The 27,685-nt window shown below is 47.0% G+C and overlaps 1 protein-coding gene across 2 annotated transcripts in view; it reads left to right on the forward strand.

Moving 5' to 3' along the window:
* gnmt (glycine N-methyltransferase) overlaps positions 1 to 26,645 on the forward strand; it is a 42,250-nt gene extending 15,605 nt beyond the window's left edge. For both annotated transcript variants that reach the window (XM_069887761.1, XM_069887762.1), the window contains exons 2-6: positions 9,485 to 9,612; positions 10,314 to 10,427; positions 16,676 to 16,818; positions 23,040 to 23,161; positions 26,238 to 26,645. In XM_069887761.1, the coding sequence (XP_069743862.1) occupies positions 9,485 to 9,612; positions 10,314 to 10,427; positions 16,676 to 16,818; positions 23,040 to 23,161; positions 26,238 to 26,409 (679 nt within the window). In that variant the 3' untranslated portion in view covers positions 26,410 to 26,645. The remainder of the gene's footprint in view (positions 1 to 9,484; positions 9,613 to 10,313; positions 10,428 to 16,675; positions 16,819 to 23,039; positions 23,162 to 26,237) is intronic.
* The last annotated feature ends 1,040 nt before the right edge of the window (positions 26,646 to 27,685 follow it).

A 27,685-nucleotide genomic window follows, 5' to 3' on the forward strand; every position in this document is an offset into this window, starting at 1 on the left:
TGCACCCCTTAAGTTCCTGTGGGCATTAGTCCCGGTGCTTTTACGTGGAGCAACTTGTCCTGTATCATGAGCTGGACATTGAATTCACGAGGTGTGCTTTGCGGCGTGATTTAGACCTCAGGCTCCCCCCTCCACCTCTCCCCCACCCCAAATAGAGGCAGGTCCTGCAGGGTAAACCGCAGGGCAGGGATTGACTAAAAATTCCTGCACTTTCCTTTTTAAACTGCCCACATAACGGGGAATTTCGTTGATTGTGCCGTGGATGCAGTCTGAAAAGCCATATCGACATCTGTTCTCTGCCTGCCTGATATCTGGTCTTTAATTAACATATACAAATAGTTTCACAAGCTAGGGGGTTCTATATTTAATAAAAAAACACTTAATCCAAAATTAATTGCAAAATGTTAGCACGACATCCAAGTCTGGTCTTAATAGTTTTGACAGAAAAAATGAACTTAATTGCATATGTCAAAAGTAGTACATCTGGACAAATGAAAAAATCGCTGAGAACCTCTGACACTGGATACATATAGATGGAGGTAATAAAATTGATGAGGGATTACACCCATCTTCTTTGGCTCTCCCTCACCATTGTCTACCCCAGAAGGTCTAGGATGATTGAATACAGTAAGGCCAAGAATTATGTATTTTCAGTGTCCTGGGAAGAGATGAACTGACGCAAGGGAAAGAAAAAAAAAGTCAATTTCTGCTCCTACTTGTTCTGTTCTCAAAGTCCCTAGGGTCCAGCTAACTGAAATGGCCTTTCCCCCCCCCCCCCCCCCCCCAATCCTGTTTTGCTTGTGTGGTTCAATAGGTTTGCCATTAGTTTGCAAATTCTGGGTTATGAATAGTGTCATACAGCAAAGAGCATGTCCTGCCCAACCCATCCATTCCTCCATGTGTTGGTATTCTGGACTAGTCCTATTTGCCTGCCTTTGGTCCGTGTCCTTAGGATAGCAATCAGCTCAGAACCCCTTCGCCCCACAACAATCTAATTCTTCCCAACTTTGCCCCCATGACTCATTATTTTTCTTTCATCCGTGTGTCTACCCAAGAGCCTTTTGAATGTCCTGATTGTACCACCCTCCACCCCCACCCCCGAGAATGCATTCCAGGCACACATTACTTACCTCTGATATCTCCCCTAAACTTTCCCCCACTCACCTCAAACCGATGTCCTCTGCTTTTTGCTAATTATGTCCCCGGGGGGGGGGGGGTGGTGGGGTGGGGGGTGGTGGGGCGGGGGGAGAGAAGGGAGGTGTTGGCCGTCCACCCTCTCGAAGCCCTTCATAATCTTATACGCCTCTATTAAGTCATCACTCCTAAGGAAAAATCCCAAGCTCTGACAACCTTCCTTCAGAAGGTTTTCTAATCCAGTAAATGTCCTGGTCAATCTCCTCTTCACCCGCTCTAAAGCTCATGCGCCTTTTTTATGAACGAGGCGACCAGACTGCACGCAATCCTCAACATGTGGTCTAAGCGGACTTTTATGGAGCGAGAGCTGCAACATTCCCACGTGGCCTTTGAGCTCATTTCCCTGCCTCATGAAGGCCTGCACCCCATATTCTTGCTTAACCACCTATTAATGGGCGTTGTCCTTCATTGCAGGAGCAGGGAAGATCTTCTGCAACTTAGAACCAGAATTTATCAGGATCACAACTGATTTTCGTAAACATGAAATTCAGTGTCGCAGTCCAAGCATTCATATTATAACCATTACTATAAATAAAAACAAAATGGTAGTGCACGAAAAGTAAGGCAGGTCGTGGATCATTTAGGAACCTGATGGCAGCGGGGAAGAAGTTCTCCTTGTGCCACTGAGTGCTCATCTTTCGGCTCCGAGACCTTTCCCCCGATGGTAGCAGAGTGAAGAGGGAATAGCGTGGGCGGTGGGCGTCTGAGGATTGAGGCTGCTTTTTTAAGACGTAGTCTCCGTACTTCATTTTAGATATTACAAAGTTGTGAAAAGGAGTAGATAAGATGAAGCAGGAGGTTGCTTTGATTGGCATGTGACACTAGTCTCAAGATACAGGTTTGATGGAGAAGAGGATGAATTATATGTTCTGGGGAGCAGTGAACTGTGGAATTCTCTGCCAGTCGAGGCTGCCTCATTAGAGGCAGATTTTGGACAAATAAGGCAATGGGGAATAGGCAGGTAAGTGGAGCTGAGCCCATGGCCAGGTCATTTGGACTACTTCTTGTGTTCTCATTGGAAGGGTATAGCCCCTTTCACACTTGCATCCTCTTAAATTGGCCATTCAGTGTCCTGGGATAGGAAAGGGGATTTGCCTTTTCACATGACCACTCCCAACTGGGACACTGAACGCTTCCACACTTGCAAGGAGCCATCCCCAGGTTAGGACTGTTCTACCTTCCACCGGTGACGTCATGACACATCGAGCGATGGTGGACTTGCCCTAAATCCTGATCAATGTATCATGATTTTATATTTGAACAAAATTAATCATGTCTAATTATAACATAATTAAGCTTTATGGACTTCAGTCTCTGTTGTTGTTATGTCGACCTAGATAAACTTTATAATGGACCGCGGGAAAGTGGCAATAAATAGCAATAACAGACAATTTTTAAACAGGGTGGGAAAGTTGGTAGCACTATAGCGCACAATTTATATAATGTAGGAGCACGATCGTGTATAATTTATACAGCGTGGGAATGTTGGTAGCGCTATTGCGTACAATTTATAAATACCGTGGTGGATGGCGGACCTGCCCTCCCAGAACTCCGTACGACAGAGAAAGGGTTGTATGCCCGGCTGCATGCATGGAGCATTCATAGAGGGGTTTTTCTGCCTCACGGCATTCTGGGAAGTAAGGTCCTCCATTGCTTTTTCCCACGGTCTTTATAAATTGTGCGCTAGAGCACGACCAAATTTTGCATACTGTTTAATAATTGTCTCTATTGGTATTTATTTCCTCTCTCTCCCGCTGTAACTTTCCCACGGCAAAGCTTATACCTTCATTTTAATCTTTTCTTCCTTCACATGCCTGCACTCATGCAAAAATGTGGGTCACTTCAATTCCACAAAGCAATTACCCGTTTCACACTTGCCTTATTGCAACGTCGGTGCCTGCAGATGCCAGGGGATTGTACTAGGGGTCAAGGCCGTCAATCCCCGGCGTGAGATGATGTCATCTGACGCCGGCATTGAGCTGATTTTGCTTTCACACTAGACATTTTAAAGGCCAATTGCTGATTAATTCCTGGGTCCCACTGGCAAGTGTGAAAGGGGTTAATGACTGCACAATGTAAGCTACAAAAATAAACAAAACCTCCTCTGTGGTAATTGCAAAGGAGAGACCTGTAATGCCAATAAAACCCCATTTGATATCTTCATTATGATTCTGAGGCAGGGCCGCAAGCTTCACGTGACACGGGGGTGAGTGTGGCTGACGGAATGAAGAGGTTCCATGCAGTCAGGCGTCCCCACCCATCATTCCAGGTTGTCTGCGCAGTACCAGTCCTCAACTGGAAAATGAAGCCCCTCTTGGTTGAACAAGTGAGCATATTTCCTGTCCTCAAACATCCACCCCCTACCACTTCCACGACTCCATTTGCACCTCCCACTGCCTCAGGAAAAGAGGCAACCTAACAAAAGACGTTCCCCACACCAGCCACACTCCCTTCACCCTTCTTCCATCATGAAGTAGATTCACGAGGTTGAGATCACACAGCCCCAGATTCAAGGACAGTTTATTTTGTGGCCGTGGTAATACGTGGATTTGAAATACAGTCAGAAGCATTATATTAAGGGTGGCTCCATTAGTGTCGCCATGAGCACAGCACTGTTTCAGTGCCAGCGACCCAGGTTTGTAAGGAGTTTGTACGTTCTCCCCATCTCTGCACGGGTTTCCTCGGGGGTGGGGGGGGGGGGCTCCAGTTTCTTCCCACTGTTCAAAACCTACAGGGGATTGTAGTTCAGATGGATGTATTTGGACAACATGGGCTTGTGGGCCACAAGGGCCTGTTCCTGTACAGTACTGTGTTGGGAGTTTGAGTCACCTTGTTTGAAATAGGAGAAGAATAATAGCCAAAAGCAGAACGGGATCCTTTGTTTCATGTAAGCTTTGTGACCTGCCTGGGACTGTTATTCCAAGAGAGTTCATGTGAACTTTGCTGTTGGAGGCCCTCTGGAGCCCATCCAGGCTGCTAAGCGAAATGTAAAAACATCTGTTGAATGTTGAGAAGGTGACGTGGGGATGGCGGAGTGAGATTCAGGGCCCATAGCAGGAAGACTATTAAAAGACCTTGTTGTGGAGCCCAATACACTGTGACAGATGCTATCTTTGTTGCAGGTGGATAGGGGTTTTGGGGCATATTGGGCCTCCTATTGAGTATAGGAGCTGAAATCTTATGATAAAGTTGTCTAAGACCTTGGTGAGGGCAAAACTGGAGTATTGTGTGCAGTTTTGGTCATCCAGCTACAGGAAATGTATCATTAAGATAGAAAGAGTATAGAAAAGTTACGAGAATGTTGCCCAGACTTCAGGGACTTGACTTACAGGGAAAGGTTAAACAGGTTAGGATTTTATTTCCTGGAGCATAGAAGAATGTTGAGACAACCAGAGAGTCATGGTGGATAACTATCTGTCAGCATGGAGGCCGGTGATGAGCGGTGTGCCTCAGGGATCGGTGTTGGGTCCCTTGTTATTTGTCATTTACATTAATGATTTGGATGATGGAGGGGTAAAGTGAGTTAGTAAATATGTGGATGATACAAAAATAGGGGGAGTTGTGGATAGTGAAGGTGGTTTTCGAGGAATGCAGTAGGATTTGGACTGCTTCGAAGAGTGGGCTGAAAGATGGCAGATGGAGTTTAATATTTAATGTGTGAAGTGCTTTGGTTTGGGAAGAATAATCAAAACAGGACATATACGGTGAAGGGGAGGGCATTGAGGAATGCAGAGGAACGAAGAGTTCTTGGAATAATGGTTCATCGTTCTTTGAAAATGGAATCTCATGTGGATAGAGTGGCGAAGAAGGCTTTTGGTATGCTGGCCTATATAAATCAAAGCATAGAATATAGGAGCTGAGACTGTTCAAGGCATTAGTGAGGCCAAATTTGGAATACTGTGTGCAGTTCTGGTCAGCGAATTATAGGAAAGATATCAATAAGGTTGAGAAGGTGCGGAGAAGATTTACTAAAATGTTGCCTGGATTGCAGTATCTAGAATAGAAAGAAAGATTGAGTAGACTGGGTCTTTATTCATTGGAGCGAAGAAGTTTTGAGGGGGGATTTGATAGAGGTATTTAAAATTATGAGGGGGATAGATAGAGTAAATGTGAATAGGCTCTTCACCTTGAGGGTAGGAGAGATTGGAATGAGGAGGCATAAGTTAAAGGTTAGGGGGCAAAAGTTTAGAAGTAACCTAAGAGGAAGCTTCTTCACTCAGAGAGTGGTGGCTGAGTGGAATGACCTTAACATAACATAACATAACATAACAATTTACAGCATGGAAACAGGCCATTAGGCCCTTCTAGTCCGCACTGAACCAAACACCCCTCTCTAGTCCCACCTCCCTGCACAATGCCCATAACCCTCCATCTTCTTCTCATCCATATACCTGTCCAACCTTTTCTTAAATAATACAATTGACTCCGCCGCCACTATTTCTCCCAGAAGCTCATTCCACATGGCTACCACTCTCTGAGTGAAGAAGTTCCCCCTCATGTTACCTCCAAACCTCTGCCCCTTAATTCTTAACTCATGTCCTCTTGTTTTAATCTTTCCTCCTCTTAACGGAAATAGTCTATCCACATCCACTCTGTCTATCCCTTTCATAATCTTAAATACTTCTATCAAATCCCCTCTCAACCTTCTACGCTCCAAAGAATAAAGACCTAATCTGTCCAATCTCTCCCTATACTCTAGATGCTTAAACCCAGGTAACATTCTGGTAAACCTTCTCTGCACTCTCTCCACTCTGTTTATATCCTTCCTATAATTAGGCGACCAGAACTGAACACAGAACTCCAAATTAGGCCGCACCAACGTCTTATACAATCTCAACATCACCTCCCAACTCCTATATTCCATGCAATGATTGATAAAGGCCAGCATACTAAAAGCCTTCTTCACCACCCTATTCACGTGAGTTTCTACCTTCAGGGAACGATGTACCGTCACTCCTAAATCTTTCTGCTCTTCTGTATTCATCAATGCTCTCCCATTTACCACGTATGTCCTGTTCTGATTCTTCTTACCAAATTGAAGCACCTCACACTTATCAGCATTAAATTCCATCTGCCATTTTTCAGCCCACTTTTCTAAGCAGCCCAAATCCCTCTGCAATCCTTGAAAACCTTCTTCATTATCCACTATTCCACCTATCTTAGTATTGTCTGCATATTTACTAATCCAATTTATATAACGAACAACAATGGGCCCAATACAGATCCTTGAGGCACACCACTGGTCACCGGCCTCCAACCTGACAGACAATTATCCACTACCACTCTCTGCCTCTCCCTTTCAGCCAATGTTCAATCCATTTGACTATCTCAAAATTTATACCTAAAGACTGCACCTTCTTAACTAACCTTCCATGTGGTACCTTATCGAAGGCCTTACTGAAGTCCATATAGACAACATCCACTGCGCTACCCTCATCCACATTCCTAGTCACCTCTTCAAAAAATTCAATCAGATTGGTCAAACATGACCTTCCTCCCACAAATCCATGTTGAGTGCTCCTGATCAGACCCTGTCTATCCAGATGTTTATAAGTACTATCTCTAAGAATTTTCTCCATTAATTTACCTACCACAGATGTCAAACTTACAGGCCGATAGTTGCCAGGCTTCCTCCTTGAACCCTTTTTAAATAACGGAACCACACGCGCAATGCACCAATCCTCCGGCACTATCCCCATATCTAATGACATTTGGAAAATTACCGTCAGAGCCTCTGCTATTTCCTCCTTCACTTCTCTCAATGTCCTGGGGAAGATCCCGTCTGGTCCCGGAGACTTATCCACCTTTATATTCTTCAAAAGCCCTAAAACTACATCTTTTGTAATTTCTATATTCCCCATATTTACCCAATTTGCTTTTTTTTTTATCTCACATCTCCCAATATCCTTCTCCTTAGTGAATACCAAAGAAAAGAAACTGTTCAATATCTTCCCCCATTTCTCTAGGCTCCACACACAGTTTTCCGCTCTGATTTTCTGATTCTTCTGGAAGAGGTAGTTGCAACAGGGTCAATTTTGTCATTTAAGAGAAGGTTGGATGTCTGCATGGATGTGAAGGGGTTGGAGGGTTATGGACGGGGAGCTGGTTGGTGGGCCTAGTGGAGTTCGCTTAAATTGGTGTCGACTGGAGGGGCCAATAATAGCCTGTTTCCGTACTGTGATTGTTATATGGTTGTATATGCTTATAAAACCAGAGGCACACAGGAGTCTGCAGACACTGGAATCTCATCGGGGCGAAGGGAAGGTTCCTCACACAGAAGAATGCAACACGTTGCATGATCGTTCCTCAAAGGCTGACGGGGAAGCTGACCTCGCTGGGACTCAGCACCCCTCCCTGGATTCTGGACTTTCTAATGGAAGTTTAAAAAAAACCCCACAGCCTGTCCAGGCCAGCAGCAGAACATTGAGCACCGTCGCGCTGAGCACTGGCGCACCTCTGGACTGTGTGCTTAACCCGTTCTTTCTCCCACTGCATTACCAGATCCAGCGCCAACAGAGTGATTGGGTTTGCAGATGGCACGACAGTCGTCAGCCTTGTCAGCCACAGTGATGAATTGCACTGCAGAGAAGAGGGGGAAAATCTCATGACGTGGTGCGAGAGTAATGACCTGAGTCTCACATGGAAGGGCAAAGGAAGCGATGGTGGACTTTCTCAGGACCAGGGATGACAACCCGCCACTACATATTAAGAGTTCAGTAGTAGAGTGCACCAAGTTTCTTGGGATCCACTGATCTATCCTAGACACATAACATCTCACCCTTCAGGAAGCTGCAACAGCGACTGTACTTTCTGACAAGACTGAGGCTGAAAAGCTACCAGCCACCATCTATCGAGCGCGTCCTGGCCGGTTGCATCACAGTGTGGTACAGTTGCTGCGGAGACTCGGATCGGAGGTCAATCCGCAGGACCATAAGAGTAGCGGCAAAGAGGATCCCTTCCCAACCCCATCCACGTGAGCTAGCGGGCCCGTTGTTTCAAGCGGGCTCGCAAAATCAGTGAGGACCCCTTCCACCTTGCGTGCAGCATCTTTCAGCCGCACCCGTCACGGTGGGGGGGGGGGGGTGGAGAGATACAGGAGTATCAAAGCCAGAACCACCAGGCAAAGAAACAGCTTCTTCCTGTGGGCAGTGAGACTGCTGAACGGCGCAAACAATCCCTCCAAGATGCACGATTTATTAAACATTATTTATTTACATGTATATGCGGACTGCATATGTATCATTTGTACATGTGTTGTGTCTTGGTGTGTACTTGCATATTTTTGCACTGAGGACCTGAGAGAGCTGTATCATCGTGTTGTACTTGAGCCAAATCAATCCCATTAGTCCACGATGTCTGTGTTGAACAGAGTATCCAAACTAAACTATATCTCCCTGCAACATGACGAGAAATAGAAGCCTGTTAGTCTGAATACACCTGAGATTGTCTGCTCTCGGAAGCTCAGCAGGCTCGGGCCTGGCCAGTACTTGGAGGGAGACAGCCCAGGAACACCAGGTGCTGTCGGTTCTGGGAGGAGCGCTGGACAAAGTGGCCACACTCTGTCTTCCTTCTGGTGGACAAAAGTTAAAGAATTTCATGACTGTTACATTCTAAATGTAGTATTTACATGACCTTTACCCTTTACTTTCTTGCTTGTGGCTTCTATATCACCCTTAGCCACTTTCAAGGAGATGTAGACCTGGTCCAGCCAGTCCCTCTGCGCATCTCTGCTTTCCAGGGTCCTGCCATTTGAGTGTCCCCTACATTTGCCCTCCCTCTGGGGCAGACCGGTTGGTGCAGCGGTTTGTGCAACGCCTTTACAGCGCCAGCGATCGGGGCCGGGGTTTGAATCCCGCGCTGACTGTGAGGGGTTGGTAGGTTCTCCCCGTGTCTACGTGGGTTTTCCCCGGGGGCTCCGATTTCCTGCCACCGTTCAAAATGTACCAGGGGCGCAAATTTGGTGGCACGGACTCGCGGACTGTTACCGCACTGTATGTCTACATTTAAAATTTAAATATTAAAGTGCAGCACCTTATTAAACTTCATCAGCCATTTTGTTGCCCATACCTGTAAGTGATGTGCTTTTTGATAGCCCTGCACACTGTCCACATCCTCCACCGACCTTTGTGTCACTCATCTATCTTTGTCCTTTGATGTCAAGGTCTAAAGATTGACGTTCTCAACCTTTAGAGACCGGTTCCAATTCATCGGAGGTAACGTTGCTGGAGATTCATCCTATTGCTGTAGTGAGTAGTCCCATCACTAATTTCCCTTTCGCTTACCTTGACAGAGTGGATTCCATTATGTTACTGGAGGAAGGCTTCACCCTGGTGAGCACAGATGCCAGCGACAAGATGCTGAAATATGCTTTGAAAGCGAGATGGGACCGGCGAAAAGAAGAGGCTTTTGATAAATGGGGTAAATAGCGTGATCCTATTTCGGCGCCAGTGACCCGGTTTCAAATTCAGTGCAATCCGGAAGGAGTTTGAGTGCCTTCCCCGTATCTGTGTGGGTTTCCTCCGGGTGCTCCGGTTTCCTCCCACCCTGCAAAAATGTACACGGTTGTAGGTTAATCGGGGTATTTGGGCAGCTTGGGCTCGTGGGCCGGAAGGGCCTGTTACCGTGTTGATTGCAAAAACTTAAATTTAAACAGGAAGGTCCACAAACACTTGGAATTAAGTGCAATATCCACCTGCGACCTCTTAGCTGTTAACCTGTGCTCCACCCACTTTCCCCTTCCTTCCTCCTTTCCTGTTTCCCCCTTCCCCCCACCCCACCTTTTTGTCTGGCTGTTCTTTGTGCTAATACCTTGATGAAGGCCTCAGGCTCGAAACCTTTCTCACCCATAGTTTTGTATGGATGCTGCGTGACCTGCTGAGTTTCTCCAGCACATTTGCCTAGTCCAGTTCCTCTTTGCACTTGCCTCCTATCCTTGCAATATTTACCTTTGTAAAACCATCTTGAAAGTTGATGGATCTGTGTTTACCATTCTTCTTTCGCCCTGCTTATTTCATTGGGTGAGACAGCCACTTTAGTCCCCATTTTGTCTTTACAAGTGTGCCCCATCTCTGACGGTTCGCATGCCTTCAACCTGTTTTGCATCATGCTTTGCTTCACAGTAATCGAAGAAGCCAACTGGTTGACATTGCCCTTGGACATCCAGAAGCCCGGTGACGGGTTTGATGCCGTGATTTGTTTGGGAAATTCATTTGCACATTTGCCGGACTTCAAAGGTAAAATTTTGCCTGACCTCTTTTGTTCCTGGAGTGGCCAAGGAATCATGTTAGGTCCTAACACGAGAGTGGAAGCTCTCAGAGCAGGAGATGCCACCTAGAAACGTCAAGGATGACTTGCTGCAGAGGGCAGTTTGCAGGACAAATTGGAGAAGATTTTGAGAGAGATCAGTGACAGAACCGAGAGAGAATGGGAAAGAAATTTGGTGTAATGTGTCAGGTAGATTAAAGGGTATATGAATTGAATTATTTATGGTTTTGTGTTCAAAGCTATGGAACATTACAGCACAATACAAGGCTTTGGACCCATGATGTTGAGCCAGCCTATATAAATCTACTCAATTATCCAAAACTTCCCTACCTTACACCCATAACCCCCCATTTTTATTGCATCCACGTGCTTGTCAATGTCCCTATTGCGCCAGCCTCCACCACCACCCTCGCAATGCATTCCAGGCATCCACTTCTCTTTGGGTAAAAATTAAAAGGGAAAAGCCTTACCCCTGATATCTCCCCTAAACTTTCCTCCCCTCTTGTATTTGCTACTCTTGTCCCGGGAAAAAGGTGCTGGCTGTCTACACTAGGAAGCTTCTGTGAATCTTGTAGACCTCCATTAAGTCACCTCACACCCTTCTTCACCTCGAAGAAAAAAAAAAGTTCAAGTTCTGTCAACCTTGCCTAATAAGACACATTCTCCAAACCAGGCCACGTCCTGGTAACTCTCCTCTATGCTCTTACTGAAGGTTCCTCATCCTTCTTAACATGAGGCGACCAGAACTGAATGCAATACTCCCAAGTTTTATAAAGTGGCAACATTGAATTCAATCCCCGATTAATGAAGGTTAGTGAAAAGCTTTGTCTTGCGTGCTTTCCAGGCAACTTAACCCATACTTAAATACAGTAATAACACAAACGTGTAGAGAATAGGGCCACATTAAGTCAACAAGTGCAGGATTTGATGTTACTTTGACAAAGAGCTGCACATTAGAGAAAAGTGCAGTTGACCAGTGCACATGCATAATCTTTTTACCAGTGATAGGGTCAATTTAAGAGTTTGATAACAGCAAGAAAGAAACTGTCCTTACATCTGGAGGTGTGTGCATCTTCAAAGAGGGGTAGAAGAGAGTATGACCAGGGTGGGATGGGTCCTTTAGCCCATTGGCAGCTTTTCCGAGGCAGTGGAAGGTAGGGGGTATTGATGGAGGGGAGGTTGGATTGTACCAATGGGAGTGGGATCAAGGGCAGATTAGGGAGGAGTAAGTTGGTGAGTTGTAATATTTGGAGAGAAGTCAGAGGAGGAGGGTTGAGGAGAGAATGACGGCAAGGTAAGGACTTAGAGTAATTACTGGGGCTCGGGCCTAGTAGTTTGGGTGTGGAGTCAGCAGCGTCGGACTTTGGAGGCATCCAGTGGAGGAAGGGAGAGAATGATGGGGTTCATTGGAAGAGGGCCAATAAAAGAAGGGTAAGGTAAAGGAGTGGCCTGTGAGGAGTGGCTCAGCGAGTGAGTGGCACAGAGAAGGAGTGGGACTTGGAAGTTTTGGTTCACGAGGCGTTGGCGAGCAGCAGCTGAGGTCGAGCTTGTTTGCATTAAGATAAGGCTGGTAAGTTGATTTGTTTCTTTATTTTTGTTTCTTTCCACTGCATTTGAGGAAAGGGAGAGAGAAGGTTCGAGTGAGAGAGCAGTTTGCTGTTCTCAGTCTCAGATGTGGGAGGTCCTGGAATCTTCTAGTCCATGTCTGCCCCAGGGGTGCTGAACTTCGGCTTCTCAGCGACCATGTTAGGGAATTGGAGTTGCAGCTCAATGACCTCGCTCTGGTCAGGGAAAGTGAGGGCGCCATACACAGGAGTTAGAGCCAGGTGGTCACAACAGTTGGTCAGTTAGGAGAGGGAAAGGGAAGAGTAAAGTGCTAGAGCGGACCACTCTTTGACTACTGTTTGGGGCGGGACAGCCTAGCTGGGGAAAACAACAGTGGTAGGGCTTCTGGCACAGGGTTGGCCCCTGTGGCTCAGGAGGGTAGGGAAAGGAAGAGGAGGGCAGTCGTCATAGGGGACTCAATAGGAAGGAGGAGAGAAAGGGGATTCTGTGGATGCAGTAAGGAGAACCGGATGGTGGTTTACCTCCCTGGTGACAGGGTCCGGGTCCAAGATATCCTAAAATGGGAGGGAGATGAGCCTGAGGTCATGGTACATGTAGGTACAATGATGTAGGGAGGAAGAAAGAGGGGGTCCTGATAAATGAGTATGGGGAGTTAGGTAGAGAGTTGAAAAGAAGGACCACAAAGGGAATAATCTCGGGATTACTGCCTGTAGAATGCGACAGTGAGAGAGGAACAGAATGAGGTGGAGGATAAATGCATGGCTGAAGGGGTGGAGCAAGGGGCAGGATTCAAGTTTCTGGTCTACTGGGACCATTTTTGGGGTATATGTGAGCTGTACAGAAAGGACAGGTTGAACTTGAATCCCAGGGGGACCAAGATCCTGTGAGGGACATTTGAACAGAGAAAGCTTGTCAACAGTATTTGAGGGTGGAAAGGCAGGTGATAGAGAAGGGAGATGCTCTATACGAAGCTGGAGGGGAGATGATAGATAAAGAGCATAATAAAGTTGTCTGTAAAGCTAGGGGCAAACAGAGTAAGAAGTGGGAAATCTCTGAAATGCATATATTTTAATGTAAGGAAGGTGGATGAGCTGAGGGTATGGATTGACCCTTGGCAGTATGACATGGTAGCGATTAGTGAAACATGGTTGCGGGAGGGATGTGATTGGCAGCTAATTATTCCTGGATTTCGTTGCTTTAGGTGTGATAGAATTGGAGGGGCAAGAGGGGGTGGTGTGGCATTGTTTGTCAGAGAAAATATTACAGCGGTGCTTAGGCAGGATAGATTAGAGGGGTCATCCAGAGAGGCCATTTGGGTGGAATTGAGGAATGGGAAAGGGGTAGTTACACTTATAGGGGTGTATTATAGACCATCTAATGGGGAACAAGAACTAGAGGAGCAAATTTGTAAGGAGATAGCAGATATTTGTAATAAACACAGAGTTGAGATTGTGGGAGATTTTAATTTTCCAAATATAGATTGGGAAACCCATTCTGTGATAGGGCTGGATGGATCGGAGTTTGTAAAATGTGTGCAGGATAGTTTTTTTACTGCAACACATAGAAGTACCAAATAGAGAAGGGACAGTGTTGGATCTATTTGTTGAAGAATGAGATAGGTCAGTGATCATGGTACCATTTGCTTCAATGTAATTATGGAAAAGGATGGGGCAGAGTCTAGGGTTGAGGTTTTCGAGTAGGGAAACTAGATTTGACGAGATGAGAAAGGATTTATGAGGAGTGGATTGGGTCGATTTGTTTTAAGGGCAGGAGGTAATAGAGAAGTGGAGGACTTTTAAAGGTGAGATTTTGACGGTACAAAATCTTCATGTTCCTGTTAAGTTAAAAAAACAGGTTCAAAACTTTGAGAGAGTCATAGTTTTCAAGGGATATTGGAAACTTGATTTGAAAAAAGAGGGAGACCTACAATAAATATAAGAAACAAGGAACAAAGGAGATGTGTGGGGAATACACCGAATGCAAAAAGAATCTGAAGAAAGAGATTAGAAAAGTGAAAAGAAGGTACGAGGTGACTTTAGCAAACAGGGTGAAAATAAATCCAAAGGGTTTCTACAAATATGTTAATAGCAAAAGGAGAGTGAGGGATAAAATTGGTCCATTAGAGCATAAACGTCGACAAGTGTGTGTGGAGCCAAAAGAGATGGGGGAGATCTTGAACAATTTATTTTCTTCGATATTCACTAAGGAGAAGGATATTGAATTGTGTGGGGTAAAGGAAGGAAAGGGGGTAATTATGGAGACTGTAGAGATTAAGAAAGAGGAAGTACTGGCGCTTTTGAAGCATATAAAGGTGGATAGTCTCCAGGTCTTGACGGGATTTTCCCCAAGACCTTGAGAGAAGTTAATGAGGAAATAGCAATGGCTCGTACAGTGATTTCACAAATGTCATTAGAGATGTGGATAGGGCCGGAGGATTGGCTTATTACACATGTGGTTCCTTTGTTTAAAAAGGGTTCGAGGAGCAAACCTAGCAATTATAGGCCTCTAAGTTTGACATCTGTGGTAGGTAAGTTAATGGAAAGTGTCCTTAGGGATACTATATATACAAATATCTGTGGAGACAGGGTCTGATCAGGAACACTCAACGTGGGAGGTCATATTTGACCAATCTTGTTGAATTTTTGGAAGAGATAACTAGGAATGTTGATGAGGGGAAAGTAATGGATGTTGTCTGTATGGTCTTCAATAAGGGTTTCGATATGGTTCTGCATGGGAAGTTAGTTAGGAATGTTAAGCACTCGGTATTAACTTTGAAATAGTCAAAAAGATTGAACAATGGGTGGAAGGGAGATGCCAGAGAGTCGTAGTGGATAACAGTTGTCAGGCTGGAGGTCGGTGACAAGTGGTGTGCCTCAGGGATCTATACTGGGTCCCTTGCTATTTGTCATATACGTTAATGATCTGGATGATGGGGTGATAAATTGGATTAGTAAATATGTGGATGATACTAAAATAGGTGGAATTGTGGATAATGAAAAAGGTTTTTAAAGATTGCAGAGGGATTTGGACTGCTTAGAAGAGTGGGCTGAAAGATGACAGATGGAGTTTAATGCTGAGAAGTGTGAAGTTCTTCATTTTGGAAGGAATAATCAAAACAGGACGTATATAGTAAATGGGAGAGCATTGAGGAATGCAGTGGAGCAGAAAGATCCAGGAATAACGGTTCATCGTTTCCTGAAGGTAGAATCTCATGTGGATAGGGTGGTGAAGAAGGTTTTTAGATTGATGGCCTTTATAAATCAAGCATAGAAAAAAGGAGTTGGGAAGTGATGTTGAGACTGTTCAAGGCATTGGTGAGGCCAAATTTTGAAAACTGTGTCCAGTTCTAGTCACCGAATTATAGGAAGGATATCAACAAGGTAGAGAGAGAGTGCAGAGAAGATTTATGAAAATTTTATCTGGGTTTCAGCATCTAGATTACAAACTAAAATAGAGCAGTTTAGGTCTTTATTCCTTGGAACATAGAAGATTGAGGGGGGATTTGATAGAGGTATTTAAGATTATGAGGGGGATAGATAGAGTTGATGTGGACAGGCTTTTTCCATTGAGAGATTGAAACAAGGACATGAGTTAAGAATTAAGGGGCAAAAGTTTAGAAGTAACGTGAGGGGGAACTTCACTCAGAGAGTGGTGGCTGTGTGGAATGAGCTTCCAAGAGAAGTAATGGCAGCAGGGGCCATTTTGTCATTTAACAAAAAATTGGATAGGTATATGGATGGGAGGGGAATGGAGGGTTATGGGTAGGTGGGAGTAGAGGAGAGGACTTTGTTCGGTATGGACTGGAAGGGTCAAGATGGATTGTTTCTGTGCTGTAATTGTCATGTGGTTATATGGTTATAAGTCAGAGGAGCCAGGGAGGATCAGGAACAGAATTTATTGTCAGGAACATGTCACGAAACACATTGCTTTGTGACAGCAATCACAGTGCAAACATTTATATGAACCATATATTTCCAAATATTTTAAAATAGTGAAAGAAAAAGAAATAGGCAAAGTGAGGCAATGTCTTTGGTTCATTGATCATTCAGGAATCTGATGGCAGCGGGGAAGAAGCTATCCTTGTGCCACTGAGGGCTCGTCTTTAGGCTCCTGTACCTTTACCCCGATAGTAGCAGAGTGAAGAGGGCACGGCCTGGAGGGTGGAGTGTAGGGGATCCTTGAGGATAGAGGCTGCTTTATTGAGGCACCACCTTATGTTGCAATTATTATAAATCCGAAGTATTATAAGTAATGGTAGCAGCTCCACCCTGGGTGGGTGATGGAGACAGCACGGATGGACTGTGCAGAGTTTGGGGACTGACTCGTCGAGCCAAGGGTTGCTCTCCCACTCCTGTGGCAGCCAATGAGTGTCGCAGAAGCCCTTCTTTGTGGACGCTGGGCTTACCCTTTGCACATGAGGTCTCTCCCAATCCACGAACAACCACAACCTCACAATCAACCTGCCACGAGTCCCGTCGATATTAAAAGGGGGAGTGGACGAGAAGACTTCTGCTTGGTATGCTTTAATAATGTTTTTAATTCCCCTCATGACCCTTTGCCAATCCTTATTGAGAGGCTCATAAGCCCCCCACCCTTGTTGACCCGCATATGTCCAGTTGGAACTGTTCTTCTTTTTCTTGGTCTGCTGTAGGTGACCAGAGTGATCAGAAATTGGCGCTAAATAACATTGCCAGCATGGTGAAACCGGGAGGAATATTAATTATTGACCACCGTAACTATGACGCCATTTTGGAAACCGGTCAAGCTCCAAAGGGCAAAAATATTTACTATAAGGTAATGGAAATCTGTAGAATTGGAGTGGCATCATTGATACTTTTGGGTGTGTTCTGTCCAATGCCGATTTGAGAATGTGACAGCACAGTACAGGTCCTTCAGCCCACCTACATGAACTTACTCCACATCAAACTAGCCCTTCCCTCCCTCACACCCAAAACTCTCCTATTTTTCTTACATCCATGTGCCCTAGAGTCTTTGGCATGTCCCTATTGTACCAGCCCACACCGCCGCAGCTGGCAATGCATTCCAGGCACTAACCACTCCCTGTGTGTAAAATAAAAACTTGCCCTATTTGACAGCATTATCAGACCCAATTTTCCCCCAAAAATAGGCTTAAAAAAAACCCCACCCCCAGGTCTTTCACGTGAAGTTGCACTTAGCGCGATAATGGTGAGCAATGCCGACGGTGATTGTTGTTGCTGCATGGCGCTGTATTGGGGAGGGACGGGTCACCCCGCTGTTCACTCGGCATTGGCGTGACAGGTGCTGAGCAAGTTGCCGGGCTGCTCACCCAGCTTCAAGAAGGGCACGGAGGTGCTGTGGCTGCCCAGGAAACCAGCCCCCGTGCTTTTACGGGCCACCTTCCCTCAGGTGGCCTGTGCTTTCCGGAATCGCCACTCACTTGCCACCCCCCCCAACCCTGGTGAGAAGGCTGACCACGGTGGCTCCTGCCAGCAAGGCAAGAGGAGCAGGAGGAAGCCATTAGCCTTCTTACCCGTAAATACACTAAAAAAAAATTCTTAATATTCCCTGCTGAAATGGTGAGGGGACGAATATGCCCATGGGTCTCGTATGCCGTCAAATAAGTACCTCTGATGTCTTCCCCTAAACTTTCTTCCACTAACTTTTTAAAGATGTCCACTAGCATTTACTGTGGTCGCCCCAGAGAGAAAGGTGCTGGCTGTCCATCTATATCTTTCTTAATTTTGCACATCTTGATTAGGTCACCTCTCATCCGCTATCACTCCTGAGCTCTCTCAAACTTCCCTCATGAAGCACGTTTAGCCCAGCGGTTAGAGCAACTCTGGTTCGAATTCGCTGCTTTCTGTGAGGAGTTTGTACGTTCTCCTCGTGTCTGTGTGGGTTCTTCTGGGTGCTCCAGTGTCCTGCTGCCCTTCAAAAGCATACAGGGATTATAGGTTAATTGGTGTATTCAGATGGCACGGGTTAGTGGGCCAGAAGGGCCTGTTACCGTGCTATACGTCGACATTTTTAAAAAAAAGTTCTCCAATCCAGGAAAAATCCCGGGGTATCTCCTCGGCACCCTCTCCAAAGCTTCCACATCCTTCCTGTAATGAGGAGCCCAGAGCTGAACACAATAAGTGTGGTCTGGCCAGAGTTTTATAGGAAACGCAGATATCATTTGTATATTCTGAGATTGCAGGTAATCTTTCTAATTCTAACCCAGATAACGTAATGCTAACTTCATCTACCCCTTGTAGAATGAATAGAGAAGATGCTGCCAATATTTTGTAACTAGAAGCACAGAAAGGTACAGCATATCTGGCGCACTGATGTCAATCTGGCCGAAACCAGTCAACAACACTCAGACACCTCCTCAGGGCCCCCCCAAAACTCATCAAACCACTGTATCACGCACCATCTCTGACCTTCTCACTTCTGGGTACCTCCCCTGGCATGGCCTCCAATCTTATTGTTTCCCAACCCCCTCCTGCCCATATCTACCTCCTACCCAAGATCTACAAACCCAATTGACCCGGCAGACCCACCGTGTCTGTGTGCTCCCGCTCCACCGAATTGGTCTCCGCTTTCCTCGATTCTGTTTTGTCCCCTCTAGTCTAGTTTCTCCCCATCTATATCGGAGACAATTCACATGCCCTCCTTCACTTCACCAACGTCCAGTTTCCCTGAACTTGATCGCCTCGTGGTCATCCAATTCCTATGCACTTCCCTCCATCCCCCATACTGAAGGCCTCAAAGCCCATAATTTATTTCTGGACAATAGAACCAGCCAGTCCCCCTCCACCACCACCCTCCTCCAGCTGGCAGAACCTGTCCTCGCCCTCAATAATTTCTCCTTTGACTCATCACCCTTTCTCCAGGTTAAAGGGGTCGCCACTGGTACCAGCCTGGGCCCCAGTTATGTCCGCCTTTGTTGTTGGCTATGTGGAGCAATCCATGCTACAAGGCTACACAGCCAAGGCCCCTTAGCTCTTCCTCTGCTATATCAATGTCTACTTTGGTGCTGCTTCATGACCCATGATGAGCTCATTGACCATTCACTTTGCTGGCAACTTCCACCCCGACCTCAAATTCACTTGGTCCATCTCTAACAACACTCTCCTTTTCCTCGATCTCTCTGTCTCCATCTCAGGAGCAAAACTCTCGACGGACATTTTCTATAAACCCACCAACTCCCACAGCTACATCAACTACACCTCTTCTCATCCTGTCCCCTGTAAGGATTCCATCCCATTCTCTCAATTCCTCCATCTCCATCGCATCTGCCCCCAGGGTGAGGACTTTCAAGCCAGATCATCAGAGATATCCCCTTTCCTCAAACAACATGGCTTTCCTGCTACCACCATCAACTTGATGGTCACCTGCATATCCTCCATTACCTGCACATCTGCCCTGGCCTCTCTGGCCCCACGTGCAACACGTCCTCACCTGTCACACCTCCAGCCACTGTATCCAACACTTAATAGCCTGAATATGCCTGAAATTGATCTCAGAAGTTAAGCAGGCTTATAACTGGTCAGTACTTGAAGGGGAGACTACCAGGTGTTGTAGGTTTCTCTGAGGGGCCTTGGACAAAGTGGCCACTCTCTGTCTGCCTTACAGTAGACAAACGTTAAAGAATTTCATGTATGCTACATTTTAAATGTAGTATTGTAATGGCCCTCTACCCGTGAGGCAGCCCAACACACAAAATAGCAGTCGATCGCACTAAGGCCCATGCAGGCTAATGGCCTGGGCCGACCGCCCGCGCGCCAAGAACATCGACCAATCAGCGACTGGAATACCTCTGATGTCACTTCTGCTGACAACGGTGGGAAAACAAGGCCCAGTGGCAGAAAACTGGGCCTTTATGGGCAGAGAGCGCAATAAACCAGTCTTGTCTATAACCGCCTCGAGTGTGCGTTGTTCTTCCACTCTCTGCCGTAGTGACTCGCTACGTTGGTGAGCCCCCACCAAACCGGTCTGAATGACATTTTGACCCGAAGATGACCAACCATTCACCTCTGAACGAAGTTTCTTTGAAACTGTTGGCATTCTGGACAGCGCAGCAGCTGGTGCGGTTTAAGCAGGCTGAAAGCCAGTCCCAGCTCTGACAAACCTCTGCCAACTCTACAAAGTAATACTACGTGGTAAGCTCGCTTGACCAGGACACTGCAGCATGAGTCATCGATTTCCTCAGGCAGCCACCAGAAAAGGCATATTTGAGGCCTCCAAGAGCTTTTAACCCAAACCTCCGGGCTCTCACGGTGCAAGCCCATTGCCCGACAGTTGCATATGGATGACCTGGGGGACAGAACCCCATCCATCCTCATAAGCGACTTGCTGGCCTTGGCTGAGGGCCACAGCCTTGCCTGCATTTTGAGTAGGTTTTTCCTGGAACAGCTGCCCAAGGGGATCTGACTGCTGCTCGCTGACCAGGACTTCAGTGACCCCAGGAATGTTGCCACTCGAATGGATGTGCTCTGGAAAGCGAAAAGGGACAGCAGCTCCGAGATGGAACAGGTCACTAGGCTACGCACGTAGAGAACGCCAAGACTGCATCAACCATCAGGAAGGCAGTTGGAATCCCCCACTGATCAATACCATTGGTGCAGAGGTTCACTGATGCCGCCCCCTTCACCGTGAGTTTCAGGGAAATACTGTGGCCAACCATTGCTAGTGGCTATGGCGGTTGGCCAATGAGACAGCCTCCTCCATGTCTGAGGCTTCCTCTTGGGACGGTGGTTTTAGAACTTGTGATAGTACAGATCTATCACCAATGTACATAGTGTATATAGTTACTGTATCTAGACTGTGCTTACAGCGATTGGCTGAGAGCTAAGCCACTCCTATTGTCTGGGCCTTAAAGGGTTGTGTCCCTAGCCAGGTCGGATCATTCCGGACTGGTCGGCCACCTGTGAAGAGCTCCGGTCTTTTGCTAATAACTCCCACGTTATCAAAGCCACCCGCCCCTTCGAGCGTCTTAGTGTAGACTTTAAGGGGCCCCTACCGTCGACCAACCTTAATACCTACATCCTTACGGCCATCGACGAGTACTCCCGCTTCCCATTCGCTGTAGCCTGCCCAGACACCACTGCCACCTCAGTGATACAGGCCCTTCACAGTATTTTCACCATCTTCGGGTACCCCAATTCCATCCACAGTGATAGGGGGTCCTCATTCATGAGTGCAGAGCTGCAACAGTACCTTCTGGAGTGTGGTATTGCTTCAAGCAGGACCACGAGCTATAACCCACGCGGTAATGGCCAGGTCGAAAGGGAGAATGCCACCATATGGAGAGCGGTTACACTGGCTCTCCGGTCTAAAGGTCTCCCCACCTCTCACTGGCAGGAGGTTCTCACTAGTGCTTTACACTCCATCCGCTCCCTCCTACGTACTGCAACAAATGCCACCCCCCACGAAAGGATGTTCCTTTTCCCGAGGAAATCTGAATCGGGAACCACTGTACCGGCATGGCTCACCGTCCCTGGCCCCGTCCTTTTGCGACGTCACGTCCGGCACTCAAAGAACGACCCCTTGGTCGACCGAGTGACTCTACTCCACGCAAACCCACATTACGCATACGTGGAGTTCCCAGACGGGCGGGAGGACATTGTTTCGGTGCGGGACCTAGCTCAGGGCGCGGTAGACCCAGCAAACCCCCCAACTCCTTCTCCAGGCCCCGTGCCGCAACAGAAGGACCAACAGCATCCCAATGACCCGGGCCACCCTGCCGACAAAACGACTGGGGAATTGAGCAACGGAGCAGTCGCTCCCGACGAGCCCGCTGGCAACACCACTCCAGTGACCCCAATCCCGGCACCACGGCGGTCACGCCGGATGGTCAGACCCCCTGACCGCTACAGTCCTTGACCTACCCCTTCCTTTCATTCTCTCCCTCGTTTTTGTTTTTTTTTTCCAGGGTCAATTCTCCAAGAAGGGGTGAATGTGATAGTACAGATCTATCACCAATGTACATAGTGTATATAGTTACTGTATCTAGACTGTGCTTACAGCGATTGGCTGAGAGCTAAGCCACTCCTATTGTCTGGGCCTTAAAGGGTTGTGTCCCTAACCAGGTCGGTTCATTCCGGACTGGTCGGCCACCTGTGAAGAGCTCCGGTCTTTTGCTAATAAAAGCCTTGGTTTGGATCAACAAGTCTTTGGTTCTTTCGACGAGCTCTACAGAACTATGCAGCACAGCACAGACCGTTCGGCCATCGATGTTGTGCCGACCCATATATGCCTTCTTAAAAAAAGTTATAAACCCTCCCTACCCCGTAATTTTCTCTTTTTCTTTCATCCATGCATCTGTCTAAGAGTCTATTAAATGCCCCCAATGTTTCAGCTTCCAGGCCCCCACAACTCTCTGTGTAAAATCCCTACCCTTGATGTTTCCCCAAAACCTTCCTCCCTTAATTTTGTGCTCACGTCCTCCTGTGTTTGCTGACCCTGCCCAGGGAAACAGACACTACCTAGAATTTCCCTATAGCATAACCCTCCATTTTCTTCAATCTCCTAAAAGATCTTTTGGTCCCTGCCTCCGCCACCATCTCCAGCAGCACATTCCATGCCCCCACCACTCTCTGTGTGAAAAAACTTACCTCTTGCACATCCCCCCCCCCCACTCCGTGCTCACTCCCAAGCACCTTAAAACTATGCGCCCCCTGGTGTTTGCCATTTCAGCCGTGGGATAAAGCTGCTGGCCTTCCACACGATCAATGCCTCTCACCATCAGGTGCTCTTCATCTACCGTCCGTCTCAGTTCACGCAACCTCTCCTCTTAAGGTGTGCTCTCCAATCCAGGCAGCCTCCTTGTAAATCTCCAACGCACCCTCTCAATACCATCCGCATCCTTCCTGCAGTGAGGTTCCCAGAACTGAACACAATATTCCAAGCGAGGTCTAACCAAGGTCTTGTCATACCGCAACATTACCGTATGGTGCTCGGAATTCAATCCCACATTTTCCTTGCATGTTATTTGGAAGCTCGATTACTATTTTAACATGGGCAATGTTGCACCTTCTGTCTTCCAGAGTGACTTGACCAGAGACATCAGCACCTCCGTGCTCTATGTAAACAACAAGCCCCATATGGTGACATTAGATTACACTGTTCATGTCCCACATAAGGAGGAGAATAAGCAGCCAGATGTCAGGTAGGTGTGATCTGGAGAACAGAAGCAAAACAATTATCATTAAGAAACACTTTCGAATATCGAGGTGATATCAACCCCGTTGTAGCAGTTCGACAATCTGAATGTTTTTAACGGCCCTGGGAAAAAGTCATGGACTGGTTTGTACTGAACACTACAGCACACACACCAAAAAAACCCAGGCCCTTCAGCCCATCTAGTCTGTGCTGAACTATTATTCTGCCTGGTTCCAATGACCTGCATCCCTCCATCCATGTACCTGTCCATATTTATCTTGAATGCTATAATTGAGCCCGCATTCAGCTGGCAGCTTGTTCCACCACCCTTTGGGTGAAGATGTTCATGCTCCCTTGAAACATTTCAGCTTTCACCCTAAACCCAGACCCATGCCTCACCCAACCTCAGAGAAAAAAAGCCTGCTTGTATGTACCCTATCTGTACCCTAATTTTGGAATCAAATCTCCCCTCATTCTCTGACGTTCCTAATCAACCTTTGCCTGAAACCCAGTTCCTCAAGTCCTAGCAATGTAGACTATGGAGTATACATAAACATTATTTTCACTGAGTTGACGCATGCTGTTAGGAAAGTTAATGAAGTATCTCTCCACCAAACGGAAATCTGAGTGCGAATGTCACTATGTGGTCTCCAATTCCCTCAGCGCCCACTGCCAACCTTTGGTTGATTGGTAGGCCCACCAGTGGTTAGATGACCTGCCCCAACCCCTCTTCATGTTCATGGTAATTACTGTCCTTTCAAGGTGCACTGAACCCTGCTGCTTTCTCCATCTCTTGGCTTTGGACACCGAAGCTCTGCCTTTTCACTCATGCACAATGCACAAATGCGCTGGAGGAACTCGTGCATCATCCGTAGGAAGGAACGGGCCACCAACATCTTGGGCCTGAAGCCTTCGTCAGGTGTAAGAAGGGCTACCAGATTGAATAATGCGGGGAGGGGCCTATAATTCAAGGAGAAATAGTGATATGGAGGAGAATGGGGTCATGGTAGAATTAAAGAACAAGTGAGAGGGGGCTTTATCCACGTTGCCACCAATCAGAAAACAGTTGATGTTGGAGTCAATCAGAACCAGGCTTTGAAATCTACATGGTGAACGAAGCTCTTCATATACAAACTTGCTGCAGATTTTTCAGACTAGCGGCTTCAAACAATAAATAAAATGCACGAGATTGACATGAGAGGGAATTTCTCAGTGGGTGGTGAATCTATTGCCTCTTCCCTGTTCGCATCTATTGGCTCTTCCCTGTTCGCCTGGACTCCACCCTCTTCTGCTCCATCCCTCCTCTCCTCCTCTCCCTTTTTATTCAGGCCAGTTGCCTGCCTGTGCTTTTTCTTGTTATTCTTGACCAAAGGCTCAGGCCTGAAACGTCGGATAGCTTTCACTTCCTGTGGGTACTGCCGATTTTCTCCAGCACGCACGTGTATTGCGCTCGACCCCAGCATCTGTGGGTTTCCCTGTTTGATGGCCTGGGGTGGAAATAAAAAAAAGTGCAATAAAGGTAAACAAGTTTTGATGGATAGAAATGCTGGAGGTCCCTGTTGTATAAGGACACGAGAAATAGGAGCAGGAGTTGGTCATCTGGCCCATTGAGCCTGGTCTGCCATTCAGTGTGATCTTGGCTGATCTGATGATAGGCTCATCTCCACCCACCTGCCTTTTACTAATCCTTAATTCCCCAACCATGTTAAAAAGCTATCCCACCTTATCTTGAATATATTTACTGTGGTTGCCCCCACTGCTTCAATGGGCAGCAAATTGCATGGATTCACCACCCCCTGGGAAAAGCAGTTCCTTCTCATCTCAGTCCTTAATCTACCACCCCGAATCTTAATGCCATGTCCCATAGTTCTAGTCTCTCCCACCATTGGAAACAACTTATCTATGCCTTTCATAATTTTATACATTTCTACAAGATCCCCTCTCATTTTTCCAAATTCCTTCCTGAGTGCAGCCCCAGATGACTCATTCTCTCCTCATGGACCTACCCCCTTCATCTTTGGTCAGCCAGCATCGGGAACAAGTGAAGGGCTTAGGCTCGAAATGTCAACTGCCTATTGCTTTCTAGGAACGCTGCATGAACTGCTGAGTTTCTCCAGCCCCTCTGCGGATGGTTCAGTAGAGACTCGGAATCCAACTCGGGTCAAGTTATGTTGAATAATAGATGCTAAGGATGAGAATCCATTTGAGGGATTCAATGGTTTTAGAACTGATTGCACCAAAGGAGGTGAGGCCCAACATGCTGCTTACCCTTTCCATGGATGCTGTGTGACCAGCTGAGTTCCTCCAGCACGTTTGTGCATTGCTCTCGACCCCAGCAGCGACCTTTGATTCCCTGCCTCATTTTCACTCTAGATGTCCAAACCCTTCATACATTCACGCCCCAAGTCGAAATGCCTCAAAGCCCTTTGTTTCTCTCTGGACAAGCGAACCAACCTGTTTCCCTCCAGCCTGGCAGATCTCGTCCTCGCCCCTTTCACATACCCCCTTGTCTTCAAATTCAAGGAGTCATCATGGGGACCTGCATGTGTTCTAGCTATGCCTGCCCTGTTTGTCGGCTTTTTTAAAATTTATTTTCAATTTCAATTTAGACATATAGCTCGGTAGCAGTCCCTTTCAGCCCATGAGCCTGTGCCGCCCAATTGATCTACTACCCCTCCCTCCCCCAATATGTTTTGAACGGCCACAGCATCCAGAGAAAGCTCACGCAGGCACGGGAAGGAGGTACAAACTCTTTGCAGGGAGTGCTGGATTCAAACCCCAGTCGCTATATGTGTCACACTTTGAGATAAAAGAAAGTAGATTTTGCACCAAACCATGCTACACAGGCAGGGATCCCTCAACTCTTCTTCCATGACTACATCGGTGCTGCCTTATGAATCCATGATGCCGTCGTCATTCACTTTACTGCCAACTTTCACCCCGATCTCAAATTCACCCGGCTTATCTCCGGCGAAACTGCAGGCTTCCTTGTTGAACTTGGCTTTTAACATTGCTCGGTTTCTCCCTTTGCCAGCAGACCAGTGATAGCCCTTCTGTCCTTTCTCTCTCTCTCTCTCCCTCAGCACCTTCCGCCTCTCCTACTACCCCCACCAGGTGAGCACCTTCATCGAGCTGCTGAAGACTGCCTTCCGGGGAAAATACCGGCACACTCTGTATGGTGACTTTAAGCCCCACCATCTTGGCCAGGACAGCGCTCCGTGCTATTTCATTCACGTGGTGGAGAAGACCATTTGAGAGGGCGCTATCCTCAAGAGAGAGAGAGAGAGAGAGAGCGAGTGAGCGCTGGGGGATGCAAGAGATCAACTGGTTACAGTTGCTTTTGCAACTGAAGGCACACGTGCACGGACCGACAAAGGAAGACCAAAATTAACAGGGTGGGAGATGGGGAAATTGACTTGTAATTATTGTATCAGGAGATGGAAAGAGGAATTAATAATGATTCTATAATTAGTAAAAGGCATTATAATGTGTGTCGGTGTTTGCATTGTCCCAATACTGGGCTCGAAGCTGACAGGAGAACGAAGCTTTGCCACGAGGACTCAGGCCAATTTGTACAATGCACCAAGAAAGGCACTGGGCAAACTCAGCAGGTCACGCAGACAGCTGTCAGCAATTCGGGCCTGAGCCCTCCATCAGGGATGCCAAAAATCAGGCAAGGAAGAATATGATAGTATGGGGAGAGAGGGAAAAAGGGGGAAGAGCACAGGCTGGCAGGTGATAGGTAAATGCCAGAGGGAGGGGGCGGAAAGGAAAGGAGGTGGTCGGGGGGGGGGGGGGGGGGCAGAGCCACATGATCTGATTCAACAAATGACACCCTTCCCACCCAATCATTCGAAAGTGAGGGGAAAGGTGAGCCGTGTGGGGTAGTTGCCTTGAGTCGCTGAACCAGAAGGCTTGAATACATGTTAAATTTTACTTCCAGCACCATAGAAGCCAATTCCTGCCATTCAAGCCTGTGCTGTCCAATTACATTCAATTTAACCTACAAACACCACACACGTGGGAGGAAACCGGAGCAGCCGGGGAAAGCCCACACAGGTCACCGAGAAAATACAAATTCCTTAGAGCGCTGGATTCCAACCTGGGACTGTAATGGCATTGCGCCAACCGTGCTGCCCAGATACAACCAATTAACCTATCAGCCCTGCACGCCTTTGATGTTGGATGTGTGTCAGCTTGGCATTGATGTGTCACTGAAGTGCGATTCGCTCAGCAATAGAAGCTTCAGAACTGTACTGATCCGTATTCCAAGGTAGGCGACCATCTAACACTCTCAGCCAGAAACACATGCTCTACGCAGCATATGACTCTCTGTTCAACACTTCCACAAACATCTCCTCCCCACCACCCCACCAAGATCTCCGAATAGATGCCAGCTTATTTGAGATTTACCATCCAGCACCCATCCGGTTCCAATGGGTCTGGCATCTGGGGTTTGCTCGATAGCCTGGAATGTGAGGTAGAGAGGCAGAGTGCAGGCAAGGAGTGCGGTCAGGAGCTGGGTTCCGTC

This window comes from Narcine bancroftii, chromosome 6 (assembly GCF_036971445.1).
Source record: "Narcine bancroftii isolate sNarBan1 chromosome 6, sNarBan1.hap1, whole genome shotgun sequence".
NCBI classification, from domain to species: Eukaryota; Metazoa; Chordata; class Chondrichthyes; order Torpediniformes; family Narcinidae; genus Narcine; species Narcine bancroftii.